This window comes from Phyllobates terribilis, unplaced genomic scaffold (genome assembly GCF_046119375.1).
Source record: "Phyllobates terribilis strain yellow unplaced genomic scaffold, ASM4611937v1 Scaffold_9__5_contigs__length_417890890, whole genome shotgun sequence".
In the NCBI taxonomy this organism is placed as follows: domain Eukaryota; kingdom Metazoa; phylum Chordata; class Amphibia; order Anura; family Dendrobatidae; genus Phyllobates; species Phyllobates terribilis.
The window spans coordinates 69826629-69846376 of record NW_027362769.1 but is presented as its reverse complement, the minus strand read 5'-3'; the positions used below and the strand labels follow the sequence as shown (position 1 = coordinate 69846376).

Sequence of the window (19748 nt, the reverse complement as noted above, 5' to 3'; positions counted from 1 at the left end):
TGGCTGTACCCAGTAAACTAAGTGATACATCGTTGAATTTAGCTTCTCCTTACCTACATTACGCTGCTCTCAGATGAGGTAGCAAAAACCTTCTGACAGATTCCCTTTAACCTAAGAGATTAATTTTCTTTAAATGTGCTAGCAAATTTAAAAAATTCTCATTTTTAAAATGAATCAGGTTACACTGTATCAAGTAAAAAAAAAAAATCAAAGCAAATTTAGATGCATCAGTAAATTGTAAAATAAGTAATTTGTTTTGAATTAATGTTAGCATTGACTAACTGAATTAAAAAAGCCTTAAACACATGTGCCCAAAGATCTAAAAATTCTACGATGATGAGCTACATCCCACTGTCTGTGCTGAGGCATTAAAACATCTGTCACTTTAAACACATTGCTTCATTTGTGGGCAGCATGCTATTAGGCGGTAGGAACTGAGCAAGTGGATATATTGTGTTTTTTTATTTAGTATAAGTAATAATTTATTGCTAAAAATATTTTGTCACCCTGATGGGCCTTATATACATTAGATGAAATTCAGCCAAACCAGCCAACTTTATAATCTGTATGGGGGCTTCCCGACTCTGTTGGGGGAGAGAAGGGTTGGGCAGATGGAATTTCATTGCCTGATCTTTTAGTTTACAAAGGAGATAAGCCGCAGATCTTTTTGGAAGCAGCTTTCTCCTCTCTCCCTGTTGAGAGCCAAAAATACCGTTCACATGTATGGGGAGGTCGGGAGAGAGCCAAACCTTAGGCCAACAGCTATGTCAAGTGCATAAGGGGTAGTATCACTCAATGTCTGACAGTTACATCATCAGCCATACAGAGAAGGCTGTCAGTCATTAAGTGTGCCCACCCTACAGACTTATTAGCCCAGAGTGAGTAGTAATTAAACCATATCGATTTGCTCATCTCCTACTACTGATAGGCCAGCATGCTCATTATGACAGATCCTTTTTAATACTCCTTGCATACTTCTTGGTTCTATATAATGAAATTATGCCTTAGAGGATGGATTCAGGGACAACTCTAACATAAACTTGCATGCAATATATCATTCCAAATCTTTTTTTGCCAGGTTGTCTGAATAAGACACTGCTGGATGGATTCACACATGTGATGCACTGTGTGCGGGTTCAGCATTAGGTCTAGAGTTGGAGATTTTATAGATGGACACTTTAAGGAAACAATCAAGACATATGACGTTTGAGAAAGAAAAGCTTTCATCATGATCCCCTTCTAGAATTTATTCATTTTTCCTATGCTCTTAAAAAAAATCAAGGCAAACCACGGTAAAGCACTGAATGTGAAGGGCCCTTAGAGGAACACTGTATATGGTCTCTTGACTTTTCCAGCTTCACTTATACTTGTGCATTTTTAATAAAGTTCATCATTAAAGATCCCCTCGAAATATCCACTTTCCATATATATGTATTTTTTTTTTTTAATAAAAATAAAACTTTCCAGGTTTCTTAGTCTTTTCTAACTGCAAAAACCTAAATGACCACCGGCATAAAAAAGCAGATTGGCTAATAGCCACCTTCTTCAACTTTTCTAATAAATTGTCCTTTCTGGCTTGGCTGAAAACTATGTTATTTTATTTTTTATAGATGGAGAGAGACTGGCGAACACCAGTTCGATCAACAGGTGACAATGTCCAATTGCTATTTCCCCTATTAGGGATGTTAGGGGACAATTTGGGTGTTCTGTTAGTTTGTTGGTGGCCGTTATACTATCCTGTAAGTGACTCTCCAGAGGATCTATAAGGTATATATGTCCCATTTCTGCATAAAGTTATATATCCATTATTTAATGTTTTCTCAGATAAACACTATATATCTGTAAATGCAACAAAACATACAAACAGAAAAAAGAAACAAGGAAAGATACACAGTTTAACTTATAGCTTTCTAATGGGCAGCCGCAGACTGCAATGAATGGAAAAGGACATGCTATAAAGAAGTAGGAAATAGCAGTTGCTGCAAAAAAAAGTTAACTAAGCAATACAAAAAAACACAAACAAATGAAATAAAACACGTTTTAGAGCATATATACGAAAATAGTTAGAATCGATTGAAATAGTAACTTAAATAAAAACAAACAAATAAAACAGAGAGCTGTACAGTTATCAGCAATGTGACTGGCAAACACGTCTATGATGGCAAAGGAAAACTAACATGAAGCAACAGCTTAGCAGCAAAGCATATTTGTATCATGGCAAAGTAACTTGCAGCCAGCTACGGAGGAAGGACAAGGTATCATCAACGCCCTCTTTATGGCATACACAGTAACAGATTGCAGTCAGCTTAGCAGAAAGACAAAGCCAATAATAATGAGCACATGTAAGAATGGAACAGCCTTGGATATGCACTTAAGAGCTTGATCTGGGGGAGAGCTACATGCAGATAATACAAAGGACACACCTTCCCCTGGTAAGGAAGGCAACAAAACAGCAGAGAAGTCACTCTCATGTTTTGCAATATTATGGTCATCGCTTATTTTGCAAACAACATGTTCTTCATGGGCTTGTGTCTCATCAGAGCCTGAATCTGATTGGACCTCGCTTAGACCCACGATGGATGACTCTGTAGTTTTGCTTTCTCCCCCCTGTGCTTCCTCCTCTTCTTTCTCAGGCAGAGGACCCTTAACTCTCTCTTCTTAAGGGATTGAAAAACAAGATGACACAGAGAGAACAGACAAGAAATCGACAGGAAAAAATATGCAAGTGACACCGCACTTCATTAGTGAGACTCTAAATGTGTTCATATATTGTATTTGGACTCATTTTATCTAGCAACACTTCCCACCGAAGAGTCCATCAAGTATGGACATTATGACAAATAAGGTAATATTGCTACAACAGGACCAATCAGACATTTATTCTAGCCAGAGTAATATTATTTCTAGTTTAATGTTTGCATTGTCCTAAACAGGAAAATATTTAAAGTTATGATCTGTTTTTAAAGAATAAGAATGCAGATTCAGCACTGAGAAGACTCTAGAGTAAATATGCCTTTCGAAACGTAGTTGATCTTCCATGCCCCTCACTACATAGAAGGGGATACCTCCCCTTGAAATAGACTAATGTTTGATGCATAGACTGCAATTCTACAGGTTTCACTACTAAAAGCTAAATTCAGCTAAAAAAATAGAGCATTCTTACAGCTCTTTTAAATGTTTACCTAAATTCTGTAGATCAAAGCGGTACAAGATATGTACACAAGACGTTATCTCACTGCTAATGTTCTACACTAAACTTAACATCTTTTTAAACGAGTAGTGATTCTGCAGTACTTCAATAGCCTTGTAAGTCCATACATAGTCCATTCCCATTTACCTGCTCATATGCTTATTCAGGAGGACAGCGGTGGAACTGTTGATGCCACTTCTAAATCACCACTTGGGGCTTTCAGGTCCTATCATAACTTATGTTGGCTTACAAACTCTAAAGGTCCTATCATAACTTATGTTGGCTTACAAACTCTAATTTCTACTCTTCTCATCACTTCAAAAGGATATTTGGCTTTGGTTCATTTAATACATATTGTGATATCAGCTTTGATTTCACAGGTTACGTAAGCACCAGGAAGATTTTTTTGGAGAAGTTTAAAAAATAATCTAGCAATAGGAAATATAATAAAACACAAAAGCAAAATACTCTACTGTTAAATCCCCGCCATTCCAGTACTATCACTTTGATGCTCTCAGCTGGTCTTTGTTATCTTTGCTGCAGTAATGACATGCTGGTCATCCATGAGTCTGGTAAGGCCAATTATTTCTTACTTTTACGGCTGAGCCTGCTGTGACTAGTGATTGGCTGCAGTGGTCAAATGCATGGATCATCACTTGTGGACAAACAGACAAAGACCAGTAGGGAGCTCCAGTGCATCCGTGCCGAAACTGTAGGGGATTTACCAGTTTAATAGAGGTTATGTGTTTTTTTTATCAGATTTCTGGACTCCTAGAAAGCCTGTTAGAATTTTACAAAATGATAATAAAAAAATAAATTTGTCTACATAGAGACTACATTAGTTAAATTCAGGCCTATGACACACCTATGTTACTATTTTACATTAAAATAAGAATTATTCATTAGAAAGATGAATCATTTACTTCTGCTACACGTAAATATACCTGATCTTCATTGTTTCATTGTTTTGTCTAATAAATATTCATGACCTGCAGCAGGTACAGTATTAAACAGTGAGAAAGCAAGTATGGCTGGGCAGACATGTAACTAAAACACATTGGCATAAATTGCCATTTGCAGGCATGACTTAGCTTGCCTGGGCATCAATTAATGAATGTGACAGCACTCTTTTATTTAAAGAATTTAAAGGCACAAATTCATCAAAGCAAAATGTTTGTGCAACTCAGAGTTGTGCAAAATTTTTGCCTCTCTTGGAGTTTTCACACCAGTTTCTCCCAGCTATGCCAAAATGGGCAGAACTGGGGCAAGATGGGGGCGCGACAGGGGTGTAACACCACAGCTTGTCTAATTCATGACAAGGCTGTGGCGTTCCTTATGCCAGAAATCTTACCCCAGTCTCAGACACTCACCCTTGATGAAGCCACGCTAGACGTGGCGATACGCGTGGGGTCTCCAGCTCCTCCTTATTATTTGGTCTCATTTACCCTCAGGTTCTCCCTCATGTCTTTGTGACCTCTTCCATCATCAGTGCATGATTTATATATATTTTTTTGCGTATTTGAACATCCATTGTCTTATTGTTCGTATTTATTTGATAAGTGCATTTGTCACTTCTTATATAGGGAGTTTCTTTATCATATCTTATGTGCCTAGCTTATACTTTACCCTTGCATCATCCATTTAGGTATTTTTTGCTTGAGGTGACACTGGAGGAGAGGTGTTTGTCTTATTTCTGTCACACCTGGTGGAAAGCTACTATTTTATCAATTTTTAAATGTTTTTATATTTTTTGTCTTTGTTCATTATTTCTGTTTAATAAAACTGCTTTGTATTTTACCTTGGTGATCCCAGTAGTTCTGTGCACACTTCTTCCTCTTTGTTCCTATTACCTTGTTTTGTGTGCTACTGGTAAATCCCACATACATATTTGGTAGTGCCCTCAGCTATATAATTATTTCTTAATGATTCAGGAGCGCCTGATTCCAACACACTTCTTCAAGACCACTATGAAAATCGCCGGTTTTGATGAATCAGGGCCAAAGTGTTTGTGACTCACCCCCTGGGCCTGTGTTGTGCGTGCACGTGTATGCGGGGAATACCCGGAGCCGGATCGCTGGGGGTTGTAGTCTCCGTGGCGATGACCCGGTCCGTGCCCAGGGTGGTCAAACCAGTGGCAGACTTAGTAGTATTATAATTGTCCGACTACGCCACCCGTGGATTGCGGTCAGTGGGGACCGCCGCTGCGATGCAGCCCACTGAGGCTGATGTTGTATGCGCAGCCAAGTATGGGATGACTCCCCACGGGAGAAGTATAGCCTCAGGGCAGTTAGTGCGGATGATGGGAGTGATGGTGCACGAGCGTCCCAGCACTGGTGGTACTGGTGCGGCGAAGAAGCACAGAGACGTGTGGTTGCAGTTTCCAATGCTTTACTCACATTTTTTTACTGGTCCTAGTCAACTCGGCAACGGCGGCGACTGCCCAAGCCGTGCTGCGTCCACCAGGAAAGGGGCTCGACCAACTCCCAGGCAATTCCAGAGCGTGGCACAGGGCTCCCTTCTCTTCCCTTCTCTGGCCGTGCCCCACCAGTGACTCTACGTTTGTCCGGCTGCCTCGGGCCTTCTCTTGGTATGCTGATTTCTGCGTCCCTGACCCTATGTGGTGTGCCTTCCTGGTAGGTGTAGTGAGGGGTCGCACCGAGATATAGTCACGACCGCCGGTCTTTGGCTGAGGATTAATCGCCTCCACCAATTTGGGATCCGGTACCCTATTCTGCAAACCCGTCACCCGCAATCTCCTGGGCCTATGGGGTTCCTTCTTCTCTCGTGTCTCTGGACCTCTCTTAATGTTCTGTTCCTTGTTTCCTTTCTCTTCTGTTCCTGTTCTCTCTGCTGTTTCTAGCCTCCACTCCAGGCCTGTCTCGTGGAGCTGGGCCCAGACTGAGCCACAGCTCCCCGTCAGCCCTCTCTGGCTGAACTCCTTCTCTCACTCCTCTCCTTTGACTGTCTGAACTTCTAAGATGGTGCCCACCTTATATACCTCCCTCTCTGTGTGAGCCCAGGTGACTAGCAACCAATGGGCTCCTACCTATGCCCAGAGACCCACCCCTATCTGCTCCTACACCACTGGGTTTTCCTTCCCCTCCCCACTCCAGCCAGGGACAGATGCTGTCGTGCCTGCACTTCTGTCTAGTGGGAGCACCGTTGAGCTGTCCCTCGGAAATGGGGTGTGTGTGGTGCATGCAGCTAACTGAGTCCTGGTCCACACTCCATCCTTACCCGGGAGTGGAATATCACACCTCTGGTTTGAGGTGCAATACCCCTGTAGCAGCCGAGCCCTCGGGGTGCTACATTTGTAAATCTAATAAGGCTAAAAGCTCATGTTTGTATATCAAGAAGAATATTTGTTTTCCTCCAATAAGGATTAGTTTGCGTGTAGTTCTGAATCCCACAGGTATTCCCTTACGCAGCAATCAATTCGGTGTCCCCTAAAAGATCTAATGTCGGATCATAAACATTCAACCTCATGTAAACTAAGGATGCACATTAAAGGCAAGCATGAAGCCTCTAGACCATCTTTACTTGAAGAAAATAATGCTAATTGTAAGAGGAAAATTCCAGACAAGATTGTGTGATCATGGGAGACTTGTGACATCTATTTTTAGTTTTGTTTGTTTTTTTAAATAGTAAAATTGTATAAAGATATCTAATGACTATTAGTAACTTTGAGGAGTTGTCTGTTTAAAAAATGCATTTAATATAACATATTAGGTCAATTTGAGTTAATAGAGGGTCAATTTCATTTAGGATTCTTTAGTTAGGAAGGGCTTCAAAGCAATCCCTCTCTTTGTATGTCCTGCCATGTGTATACAGTACTCGGACAGCACATTGAGTATAAAAGTAAATGTGTAATAAATAAACTAAATATTTGCTGTTGTGCCCCACCACAGATCAACTGATCACTGGTGGGCACCACTAGCAGGACACCCTATGATCATCTTATTGTTAGGGATCCCATCTAAGAAGAGACTATACACAGTAGACAACACCTTTATGTCTTCTTGCTCAGAAGACATGTTCTTTCCACTTATATATTGCTTTACTAGACTTCTGCTTTAAACACTCTAGCCCCAATTCATTAAGACTGGTATTTGGTATGCCAGTCTTAATATAGAGAGCACTGGAGTAATTAAGAGGAGTGCACCTCTTAATAAACTTGGAGGATCTTTCAACTGCGAGGCGCTCTGATCTGCTCGGGCTCGGTCCACTTTTCATAAAGGAATGGCATAAAAATGCTAAAAAATTGCAACATTTTTGCGCAACTTGGAGTTGCTCAAAAATTATGTGACACTTCAAGCTGTTTTACGCCATAATTTTGGCGAAAAAGGTTGATTTATCAGCTGCTGTGTTTGAATAAATCTTTTTTATTGGCTACTCTCAGTCTGGAAAGTAGAATTGAAAATTATTTGACCAAAGAACATAATATATGTTTATGACAGAGACAGCCAATATTGTGTTACGATTTCCTTGTTTCCCTTAATGTGGATAGTCCTTACTAAATGCCTACTCAACTTCATTCCTGATGACTCTTTCAAAAGTGAAAAATTGTCATTGCAAGAAATGTATTACTAGGAAGCAGAAAAATCTCCATAGGCTGTGAGGATGCCACTATTTTTCAGAAATACCTGTCAGATTCCATTCATTTTGGACTCTGCAGAAAGTTAAGTAGAACAAACTACATCTTTTAACCACTTACCAAAAAATCTTTCCACTGGAAATTCTGGTGGACAATTGTTGACACTAAATTGTTCAGTAATTCTGTCTTTTGGAGTTTAAAGGGTTGTCCCATGTTAGGACACACATAGAAATATGGGGGTCCCACAGCAAAGGTCCAATTAAGGCCCAAGGTGAGTGACAAAGTTTCCCCTAATCTAACCACTTAGATGCCATTGTAACTGTTGATCTTAGCTTCTAAGGGTTTAAACTGCTGCAATCAGAGCTAGCTTCAATCTCAGCATTTGCCAGCTAGTGCATGCGGCGTCAAACAGCCAGCACCCGCTGGGTATGGTGCAGGCAAAGCGCTGGAGCCACACCATACAAATCCTCCTGACTTCTGCCATACATATATTGTGGATGTCATGAGAAGTGGGCAGACACCAGACAGGGGGTAGGGTTGTTTGGCAGCAAGACCTCCTAGCTCATAGCTATAGCAGTCACATGTCTGCTGACATTGTTAGAATGCTGCTGGTCCCATATCATATATTTGACCATATCACAGGATAGGCTTTAAATTCCTGGTTGATTCGGGAATTACTATTGGGACTTGCATCTATGTCAAGAATAGGACTTGGTCGCATGCCACTGTGGCGCCCCTGCGGGTTCAGTCGCCACAGAGGTACTGCATCTCACCCAGAGGTGTGGTATCCCACTCTCAGGTAAGGATGGAGTACTGCCCGGGACCCACACACTTGCATCCATTACACTCCACTTCAGAGGGAAGGGCGAGATTGCTCCTAAGGGAGAGCACAGTCCCTGGTCCGTAGCTGGAGGGTGGAACCATGTAGTGGGTGTGGGTGGAGGAACAAGTACAGGGGAGCACTTCAGAAGGAGTATATAAAGAGGGAACCATCTTGGGAGAGACAGATGAGTCCAGTCAGAGAAGACAGTCTGAGGAGAAGGAGTGGGAGCAGGAGCTCTGTAGGAGCTCTGCTCAGAGGAGCAGGCCTAGAGTGAGAGGCCCAGGAGGACTGGCAGGACGAGGAAGGGAGCAGAGGAAGGCTGCAGAAGTGAGGGGCTTCCAGGGGAACGGGAAGTGCAGGAAGCCACCCGTGCGCCCGAATTTGCAGGAAAGTGGAGGGATCAGGCCGCAAAGGGAACCGGCCCCTAACTAGTGGAGAACTACAAGGCTCAGCTAGAAACTGGAGGCTTCTGTACTTTCAAGGTGCAGCTGCTCGCAACCGCAACTACATCGTAAAAAGGTAGCCACATAGGATTCAGGGGACTGCAGGTTGCCCGCCAAAATCCGAGGTTACCGGCTTGGGACATTGGTTGCGAGGAGCAAGGGAGGAGGGTGAGAGCCAGCGCAGGAAGATGACCGAGGAAGGCACACAGAATGGGGTCCCGTTATGCACTCCTGAAACACCTAGGAGTTTGCTGAACCCCTGCCTTGGTAAACACAGGACGGCATGGGAGGTTACCCTTGTCCTGGTAACCTGAAGTTCAACAACTGTGAGTAAACCTTGAAGACTGCACCCCACTGTGGCCTAGAATTATTATCGGCGCCATCCCCTGCACTACACTGCACAGCAACAGCTACCTCATCAAATCATCCCTACATTGCCCTGGAGCTTAGCTCTACCTGTGGAGAGCTGAAACAACTTTGCTGCATTAACAACAGCTCCAGGGGACCTGCACCGCAGCGGCAGCTCCATATAGCCGCATACCACAGGTGGCGTCACGAGCATTAAACTATAATCCCCTTTTATTGACTGCCCTGGGTCACTGCCACTGTGACATCCCCTGCACCGACCGGCCCGGCACCAAGTACCCCACGGCCCAGGGGCCGCGTCACCACCAGTAAAGGAAACCCACATCTATCAGATTTATAACAACCCATTTTCAGAATGGCAAATGCCAGACACAGACATTTCTAATGAGGTTTTCCTAAAGGGAAAGAATGGTTCACTACCAAAAATGTAATAAGATTTGTTTTCTCAGTTCAAATGTTCAGATTACATGTGACTTCTGCAATCAGTTAATTTGCCTAAACAATGGTTGTACTAACAAACTGTTCCAATATGTTCACGGGTCTGGAGATTTTTGGAGATCACACTGTCATAAGAAATAGTCTACGTGAGTAAGGGAGTGTGTGCAGCTTGGATATGTTTCATATACTGTATATAGCATCTGGAAAACATGACTTGTTTTCGATGGGGATGAAAAATACTTATGGATGACTCTTTTGTAAGGAAAAATAATCGAGAAATCAGACATTTGACGTTAGGGTCTCATGAATCAATTTAGCAAGATAATTTTTCTGTATAAGATTTAGCCAAGACACAGTCAATGCATGGATGATATGGTGGATATTTATATTGGGGATACAATTAAAAAAAAGAAGAAAATATCATCATGAGAAGAGGGCCTGGTTCTCTTAAACTTTGCCCACTAGTTTTTATGAGATCTTATGAGCATTTCTTCCCCTTTATGCTCTGTTCTCTTAAACTTTGCCAATTTCCAAATTCACATGTCTCTAATGTGACAACATGGCCTTACCTTCCTCCACTGTTCCCATCTGTTCTGAAGCTGGTGATGGAGGAGGAGAAGGAGGAAGATTAGTTGTATCTTCTACAGCTAGAATAGAAAGTAAAGGAATAATCGTCAGTAGAATAAAAAATTCATTGAATATAAAACCTATAGGAGAGATCTATGGTCAATATGTAGTTAAGAACAAACATCATGAACGTTTGATTGCTCCATAAAAAACTGTTTCTCCTAAAATCATGAAATCAACATCATTCCTTATTGATTCTTTTCTTTTTTTATCTTCTTCTTTCAAGTTACCCCCGAAGCAGACCACTTATCAGTGGTCCCACCCAGGACCCAGTCAGAAGGGGCCCCTCTCAGGGACTTCTTCCCCGATTGAGGAAGTGACTTACAAAAGGCCAACACTGAGATTCAGGTTCTTCCAAATTTTACCACTACACAGACATCCAATACTTTTTTTAATTCTGTATTGAAAACTAACAGGCAGCTGATATTTTGTGCTCCTGCGGTACTGACTGAAGAAAGGAAACCATGAGAGTGTCTGGACGCCTTTAGGTCCACTGGCATCATGGAATTGCAGTGGATCTAGGTAATTCTGTGAAAGTCACCATCAATAACATCAGTGACAGTTCAGTAGCTCGCATTCGAGAAAATTGCGACCTTAACAGGATAAGGACAATAGAACAGGCGGACAAGATGCCTGAAGCGATGCCTGAAATAAGTGATAAAGACTTTGTGGGCACTGTAGTAGTTACGAACATGGATGCCAACATCTTGACGCACATGCGCTCATTTGATTTCATACACTTGGATCCCTTTGGAACGACTGTGAACTATCTGGATGCAACTTTCAGGAATGTTCGGAACTTGGGCATCGTATCCATCACATCAACTGATACAAGCTCTCTCTATGCCAAGAACACACATGTGGCAAAGCGGCATTATGGCTGCAAGATCATCAGGACAGAGTACTACAGAGAGCTGGCGGCTCGAGTCATCCTGTCGGCGGTAGCCAGGACAGCTGCTCGATGCAATAAAGGAATCGAAGGTCTGCTCTCGGTGGCTCTTGAGCACTTTGTATTGGTGATAATCTGTGTTCTGAGAAACTGTGGATAGCACCTGCTCACCCAAATTCTTTATTATGGACGACTAACCCTACTAAGGTGTCAGTCCCATTGTTGGGTCTCATCCAGTTCACTAGAGATATATGGATAACTTGCAGGAAATGCTTTGATCTATCCTGTCCAAACTCACCAATGATCGCCTTCATTTTCCAACCTCTATTACTTAATAGTTTGGACCCTGGAATGGAATCTCTGCGGGAAATTTTCCCATTTGATCAAATCAAATCTAAATTCCCAATAACCAATCGGGAATTTTTTCAATTCCTACAGTTCAAACACTTTGTGTCAACCCTTTATGGCTCTATGAAAGTTTCTATTCCAACTGAATTTGAAATACTGAGTAGGAGGGGACCATCAACTAAGGGACTGATTTCTAACATTTACAGTATCCTTAATTCTCCCCAAAAAAACTCATTTCCCAAGCACTTCTTTATGGTTAGATGGGAGACTCTGCTGAATAGGGATATCATACCTCAATGTAGGCAGACCATTTGAAATAAGGCGGCTAAAACCTCCATATGCACTTTGTATAGGGAGAACCAGTACAAAATCTTGATGTTCTGGTATCATACCCCGGAACTATTACATAAATTTGATCCCCGGTTTCCTGATATCTGCTGGCGTTGCGGCTCTTCAGGGGACTCTCAATTCTATATTTTCTGGCCTTGCACGATGATCACAGGGTTCTGGGAATCCATTAAATCTCTCCTTCAAAAAGTAATATTTGCAGATATCCCATTAGATCCATTATTATATTTATTGAAAATAACCCCTAAGGGAATGGGCAAGAATTCTGCTAAACTGCTACTTCATTTGTTAACAGCGGCCAGATGTCTAATAGCGCTCCATTAGAAGGAGAACTGTCCTCCCTCCTTTCGGAAACTGTTGGCAAGAGTCTCCGCCATTAGGAGATTGGAGTACATGTCAGCTATATTAAATGACAAAGTGGTTCTATTCAACACAATTTGGGCCCCTTTGGACTACTTCTGGGCACAACATAATAGCTGAGATTTTTACATTGTCTTACCCCTTCCTCCCCCCACCTTGTGTTTAGTCTAATATTTCTTGTGTTAGGAAGATTTATACTATTAAAGTGTTGGATGGTGGGTAAAAACCCATATTGACTGCCGGGGAATTTTGGGAGGGTGGGAAGCAAGGTTTATTCCTTTGGATGGACTCATTGCAATTTTCACGTGTGTATATTTACATGCGTGTTTTCAAATCATCTAACTCAAAAGCTTGATATGTTTTGAGATGTTTGTTATATTTTATAATTCAATACAAATTACAGTTTAAAAAAAAAAGAAGAGCTACTCTCAAAGTGCCACCAATATTTGGCCATGCAGACAATGTCTTTTTTGTTTTCTGACTTTGTATAATACAGAAAACAGTTGAGCCAGCATGATGAACAATGCAGTATTATTGTCACTGTCAATTAGTGGAGATTTGTAAATGAAGATGCATATTCTGGGTTCCCTTACACCGCTCTCTATAACAGAACATTTTGACCATAAATTATACAGCAGAAGTGTTATCCATCTGTTTGTCTGTAAGTACGCAGATAAGCAAGCCTCAACTTCGAAATATACACGAACACGCTACCGATCTGACAACAGCAATAGGTGGTTTGCGTGGCGAAATAGCTTAAAGTGGATATCCGGGACTTAAAAAAAATAAATAAAAATGTGCGTAAGCACTATCAGGCAGGTAGTTGCTACCTACCTGCCTGTGGTGACCGGTGCCGTTCTCCGCTGGCACAGAGAGATCACAGACTTCAGCTGATGTCACGTCAACAGAGTGGAGGCTTGTCTTCCTGTTGACAGGGAGGAAATATATTGGTGTCATGCTGATTGACAGCTGGCTCTCCACTACCTAATTGGGGGAAGCCAGCTGTCAATCAGCATGACACCAATATATTCCCGCCCTGTCAACAGGAAGAGAAACTGTTGCTCTGTTGATAAGGAGCAGATGAATCTCTGGCAGGAGAGGTCAATGACCGACGCAGGGGACAACAGACAGGTAGTTCACAACTACATAGCTTTCTTTTTTCAAGTCCCAGCTATCCCCTTTAATTATGCAAAAATCGATGGACAAAAGAGGAATTTGTACATCGGTGGTTTGTTGGACACAATCCATTAAATAATATCGGTGCTCTAGTCCAAGTGGTTTTTCTTTGAACAGTTTTCTGTACTTATATCGTACATTGTGTTTTATCGCATAACAACAAATAACATTTTTATAACTGTCCATAGTAAAAGATGCAGCTCTCGCTTTGCCAAGAATCATTTAAGAGACAATCATCTGTAACTTGCTTACGCGACTCACTGTGCGGTCCTTAGTCTTAACATGGTGATCTGACTGAGGACCGCAAGAACAGAAATGTATGAGCAAGTTACAGGTGGATGCCACTTTATTACTAAACATAAAAAGAAAAACATGTAAAAGATACTAAATTAATCAAGAAAATATCAACATCATTTCCCGATTATATTTTTTGCAAATAAACAGGCTGCCATCAGCAGTAGTGTAAAGTGGAGGTGGGACAACAGGGGAGGTTCTTCTTGGGCACAAAATTGCCAGCATGCTCACTGTGCATGGGAAAAGAAGACTCGGTTGCTCAAATTGAGTGAGAATAACCTTTATTTTTTTGGGTTTTATGGAACAATGGAGGGATTTTTTAATTTTGCCGGGGCCATCTAAGAATCATTACTTTTCAATGGGGCACTAATACTTTCTAAATGTGGCATTCAAGAAGTATTGCTTCAAGGGGGCACTCAGGGAACATTACTAATGGGATAGGGGGCGACATACTAGCCATGCCCTGGGCAATAGCAATCCAGGCTACGCCACTGACCACAGGCTAGTAAATACACAACATACTTTTAAAAAGGCTGTTATATCCAGAGTTGGAGATTAATTAAGAGCAGCTGCTATGTCATCTGAGTACTATGCCAACCATGTACTACATGCTTTGCCATCCAGCTAAATAGGGGCAGCACAGTGGCTCAGTGGTTAGCACTGCAGCCTTGCAGCGCTGGGGTCCTGGCTTCAAATCCCACAAAAGACAACATCTGTAAGGAGTTTGTATGTTCTCCCCATGTTTGCGTGGCTTTTCTCCGGATTCCTCCCACATTCCAAAGACATACAGATAGGGAATGTAGATTGTGAGCCCCAACAGGGACAGTGCCGATAATGTCTGTAAATTGTCTGAATTGAAAAGCGCTGCGGAATATGTTGGCGCTATATAAATAAAAATATTATTATTATAAAAAAAAAAAGATTATTATTATAGTCAGCATATAGTAACACCTGCTAGAGAAATGTATGGCAGTACAGATAATTATGTTCCATGAGACAGACCCCTGCAGATCACCTGACCACTGGTTAAAATGAATGTAGACATATAAAATGTTGCTTGAAAGTTTGAGAAACCCTTTAGAATTTTCCACATTTCCGCATAAGTTAGACCTAAAACTACATTCGATTTTCACACGAGTCATAAAAGTAGATAGAGAGAAACAAATCAATCAAAGTCAAAAATAGTAGACTTGGCAAAAGCATGTGAACTTTTAGGATTAGCAGACAATGTGAAGGTGAAAATAGAGTCTAGTGTTTTCAATCAATGGGATGACAATCAGATGTGGGTGTGCGATTGATTTTATTTAAAGATCAGGGATCTATCTGATCTGCACAACACATGTTTGTGGAAGTGTATCATAATGCAAGCAAAGGACATTCCTGAGAACCTCAGAAGAAGAGTTGTTGATTCTCATCAAGCTGGAAATGGTAACAAAACCATATCTAAAGCGTTTGGACTCCACCAATCCAAATTCAGACAGGTTGTATACAAATGGAGGAAATTCAAGAGCATTATTACTCTGTTTGGATAAATGAGAAGCGTTAAGTTGAGAGAAATAAAAACCACTGCATTTCAGCATAAAAATCTCATACTATGTGTGGAACATGGTGGTCATTGTAAAATGGTTCTGGGTTCCTAAAATATTATATACATTAAATATAATGGCCATCGATCTCACTAATTCCTTCTTTACTACGATCAAACAACTTATTTCTCAATATATTTGGAAATATTAAAAAATCAAGATTATCATGTAGACTTCTCGCCCAACCAAAACCACATGGAGGCATTGGTATTCCAGATATCTACACTCCAAAGCAATTCACTTAAGTAGATGGTTGAAACTAGCTAGTCGCTAACTCTTCAAAACAAAACAACAAATAAGACATAGAATTCCTACTACTAGGTAAAAACACTCATCGATATACACTGTGTGCAGAATTATTAGGCAAGTTGTATTTTAGTGGATTATTTTTATTATTGATCAACAACTATGTTCTCAATCAACCCAAAAGACTCATAAATATCCAAGCTTAATATTTTTGGAAGTTGGAGTGGGTTTTTTTTAGATTTGGCTATCTTAGGAGGATATCTGTTTGTGCAGGTAACTATTACTGTGCTAAATTATTAGGCAACTTAATAAAAACCAAATATAATCCCATCTCACTTGTTTATTTTTACCAGGTAAACCAATATCAGTGCACAAAATTCAGAAATAAACATTTCTGACATGCAAAACCAAAAACCAAAAAAATTAGTGATCAATATAGCCACCTTTCTTTATGATGACACTCAACAGCCTTACATCCATAGATTCTGTCAGTTGCTTGATCTGTTTTCGATCAACATTGCGTGCAGCAGCCACCAGAGCCTCCAAGACACTGTTCCAAGAGGTGTACTGTTTTCCCTCCCTGTAGATCTCACATTTTATGATGGACCACAGGTTCTCTATGGGGTTCAGATCAGGTGAACAAGGGGGTCATGTCATTATTTTTTATTCCTTTAGACCTTTACTGGCCAGCCACACTGTGGAGTAGTTGGATGCATGTGATGGAGCATTGTCCTGCATGAAAATCATGTTTTTCTTGAACGATACCGATTTCTTCCTGTACCACTGCTTGAAGAAGTTGTCTTCCAGAAACTGGCAGTAGGTCTGGGAGTTGAGCTTCACTCCATCCTCAACCCAAAAAGGTCCCACAAGTTCATCTTTGATGATACCAGCCCATACCAGTACCCCACTTCCACCTTGCTGGCGTCTGAGTCGGAGTGGAGCTCTCTGCCCTTTACTGATCCAGCCTCTGGCCCATCCATCTGGCCCATCAAGAGTCACTCTCATTTCATCAGCCCATAAAACCTTTGAAAAATCAGTCTTAAGATATTTCTTGGCCCATTCTTGATGTTTTATTTTATGTTTCTTGTTCAAAGGTGGTCATTTTTCAGCCTTCCTTACCTTGGCCATGTCCCTGAGTATTGCACACCTTGTGCTTTTTGATACTCCAGTAACGTTGCAGCTCTGAAATATGGCAAAACTGGTGGCAAATGGCATCTTGGCAGCTTCACGCTGGATTTTCCTCAATTCATGGGCAGTTATTTTGCGCCTTTTTTGGCCAACACGCTTCTTGCGACCCTGTTGGCTATTTGCCGTGAAACGCTTGATTGTTTGGTGATCACGCTTCAAAAGTTTGGAAATTTCAAGACTGCTGCATCCCTCTGCAAGACATCTCACAATTTTGGACTTTTCAGAGCCCGTCAAATCTCTCTTCTGACCCTTTTTGCCAAAGGAAAGGAAGTTGCCTAATAATTAAGCACACCTTATATAGGGTGTTGATGTCATTAGTCAACACCCCTCCTCATTACAGAGATGCACATCACCAGATTTACTTAATTGGTCGTTGGCTCTCAAGCCTATGAAGCTTGGAGTAGGACAACATGTATAAAAAGCATCATGTGATCAAAATACTCATTTGCCTAATAATTCGGCACACAGTGTATGTGGACCAACTCCTTCCCATCATCTGACATATCCTGTGATAGCATTACTTCTGCTACCTATCCATAAAACGAGTTATAGAAAAAGTTTTGACTGTCTCAAATTCTTCCTCAGCGTTAGCTCCTATTTCTACCATCCCATATCTTTTACAACCCAAGATATAGTTTATGATCCTATTTACCGAATTAGAACATTTCCCAACTCTTATCCAATAAAATCACTAAGGTAGATTCCTGGCCAGAAGAGGCACAAGTCACCCGTGTGATTTCCAACAACTACAACATGTCTCCCATATTCTTACTCTCTTTAAAACAAAATTCCAGACAACTAGAGCATGGTCCTGGCTTTACCTACTTTTATGACTTCCCTTTCCTATCTCCAGAGGGATCTCAAAAATATACAATTACTTAATCTTCCCAACGAATCCTTATAAGCTAAATTTTCTGATTTCTTGGGAAAAAGAGTTAAACATCAGCTTATCTGACTCTAAAGTTTAAGCTATCCTGTCTAACTCACATGGTTTCTCCAAATGTATACTTTTACAAGAAAATTCCTATAAAATATCATCCTTTCTGGTATAGAACTCCTGAATTCCTACACCACTTAGGTTTAACAGAATCAAATTTATGCTGGAGATGTGGTACCCACGAAGGCACAGATTCTCATATATTCTGATTCTGTTCTAAAATAAAAACATTTTGGGCAGAGACAGAGTTGAAATTACAAGATCTAAGCCTAATAAATATATTTCAACACCTGCATAAGTCTTACTATCTCGCCCTTCTAAATACTTTAAACCTAAAAAACATGACTTACTAGCATTTTTGTTGTGAGCTGCAAAACATCTAATCCCTCTACATTGGAAACAATCAACACCCCCTACTCACTCAGATTGGTTGACTAAAATACACTCGATACACCACCTTGAAGAACTCTGTAGTGGGGAATCTTACACACATCCACAGTTCCTCAAAATATGGTTACTTTGGGCTAAGAAAGCCTTAGACCTGCTACCAAAAAACATGCATCCCAAATAGAATGAGAATGAGATAATGGATAACTTTCTTCACTAATAAATTAAAAAGTTTAATATTTTTGACTCATTTGTTTGATTTGGATCTACTTTTTTGGTCTTGTTTGAAAACCTGAAGTAGCTTTAGATCAAATTGCTGTAGACCAGTGTTTCCCAGAGAAAAGAAGGAGGATTTCCAGGGTCAGGATCTTCGTATATAAACTCTAGTTTATTAGGTACCGTACTTAGAAAAATACCAATGTGTATATTTATATACAAAAAAATATCACAACTATCCATGAATAATAAAACGCTGTCTGATACACTGAATTGGTATGCAATGATTAAGCACTTCAGTTTGAAACGCATTTGCCAGTGAATAATTTCCCCCTTATTATTCATGGATAGTTGTGACATTTTTTTGTATATAAATATACACATTGGTGTTTTTATAAGTACCTAAGAAACTAGAGTTTTTATAAGAAGATCCTGACGCTGGAAATTCTCCTTCTTTTCTCTGTTCATCTGCCCTGCGGCACTGCCGGCCTCCGTGCATCGGTCTTTGCAAGTGGGTGAGCTGACTCTTGCTTTTCCTTTTTTCAGTGTTTCCTAGACTTCAGTCCTCATGGCCCCTCAACATGTCATGTTTTCAGGATTTCCTTAATATTGCACAGATAATGGAATTATTATCAAGGCATCAAAAAATGCCACAGGTTCTCCCACTTTTGGAATACTAAGGAAATCCTGAAAACATGATCGGTTGAGGGCCGCGAGGACTGGTGTTTGGTGAAACACTGCTGTAGACAAATGGAAAATTCTTAAGGGTTCACAAACTTTTAAGCACCACTGTAATAATACATAATTAATAAAATCCTTTGTTATTATACTGGAAGACTAAATCTATTAAGAACAACATCATATTAAGTTCAGGATAAAAAAAAGTTGAGGATTGCTTATGCTCTGTATAATGTCGCAAGATTTTCATCCAATCTTCATGGTCCATATCTATAAATATTACTGTTTCCCTGTTTCTGCCCTGCAGGTGATCACATAACAAGCTAATATTATTCATTCAATGGCCTTTCAAAATACACAGCCTTACTATTATCATTTTTCAGCTTTTCCTCCTATAGAGAAAAATACTTAAAAAGCCATTTTCTCTGTGTGTGCCACTCCATGATCTCTTGCATTCAATGCCAGCTAATTTTGCCACTGAGTGGCAGTAAAGCTACCCTTCAAAGGATTTCTCATAAAATCTGCTTAAACAAATTCCCAAAAGGAAAACTTGTTATTGAACACATTTCAATGAATCAGAGCTGCAATTCTACTGAGAAAAATAATAATGAAGA

General features: G+C 40.6%; 1 protein-coding gene across 13 annotated transcripts in view; it reads right to left on the bottom strand.

The window, feature by feature from the left end:
- MAP2 (microtubule associated protein 2) overlaps positions 1 to 19748 on the bottom strand; it is a 304763-nt gene that overhangs the window by 55344 nt on the left and 229671 nt on the right. For 8 of the 13 annotated variants that reach the window (XM_073646562.1, XM_073646567.1, XM_073646566.1 and 5 more), the window contains 2 exons: positions 10424 to 10501; positions 2424 to 2657 (listed from right to left, as the gene is read on the bottom strand). In XM_073646562.1, the coding sequence (XP_073502663.1) occupies positions 2424 to 2657; positions 10424 to 10501 (312 nt within the window). The remainder of the gene's footprint in view (positions 1 to 2423; positions 2658 to 10423; positions 10502 to 19748) is intronic. The other 5 variants (XM_073646570.1, XM_073646572.1, XM_073646575.1 and 2 more) reach the window with 1 other exon arrangement.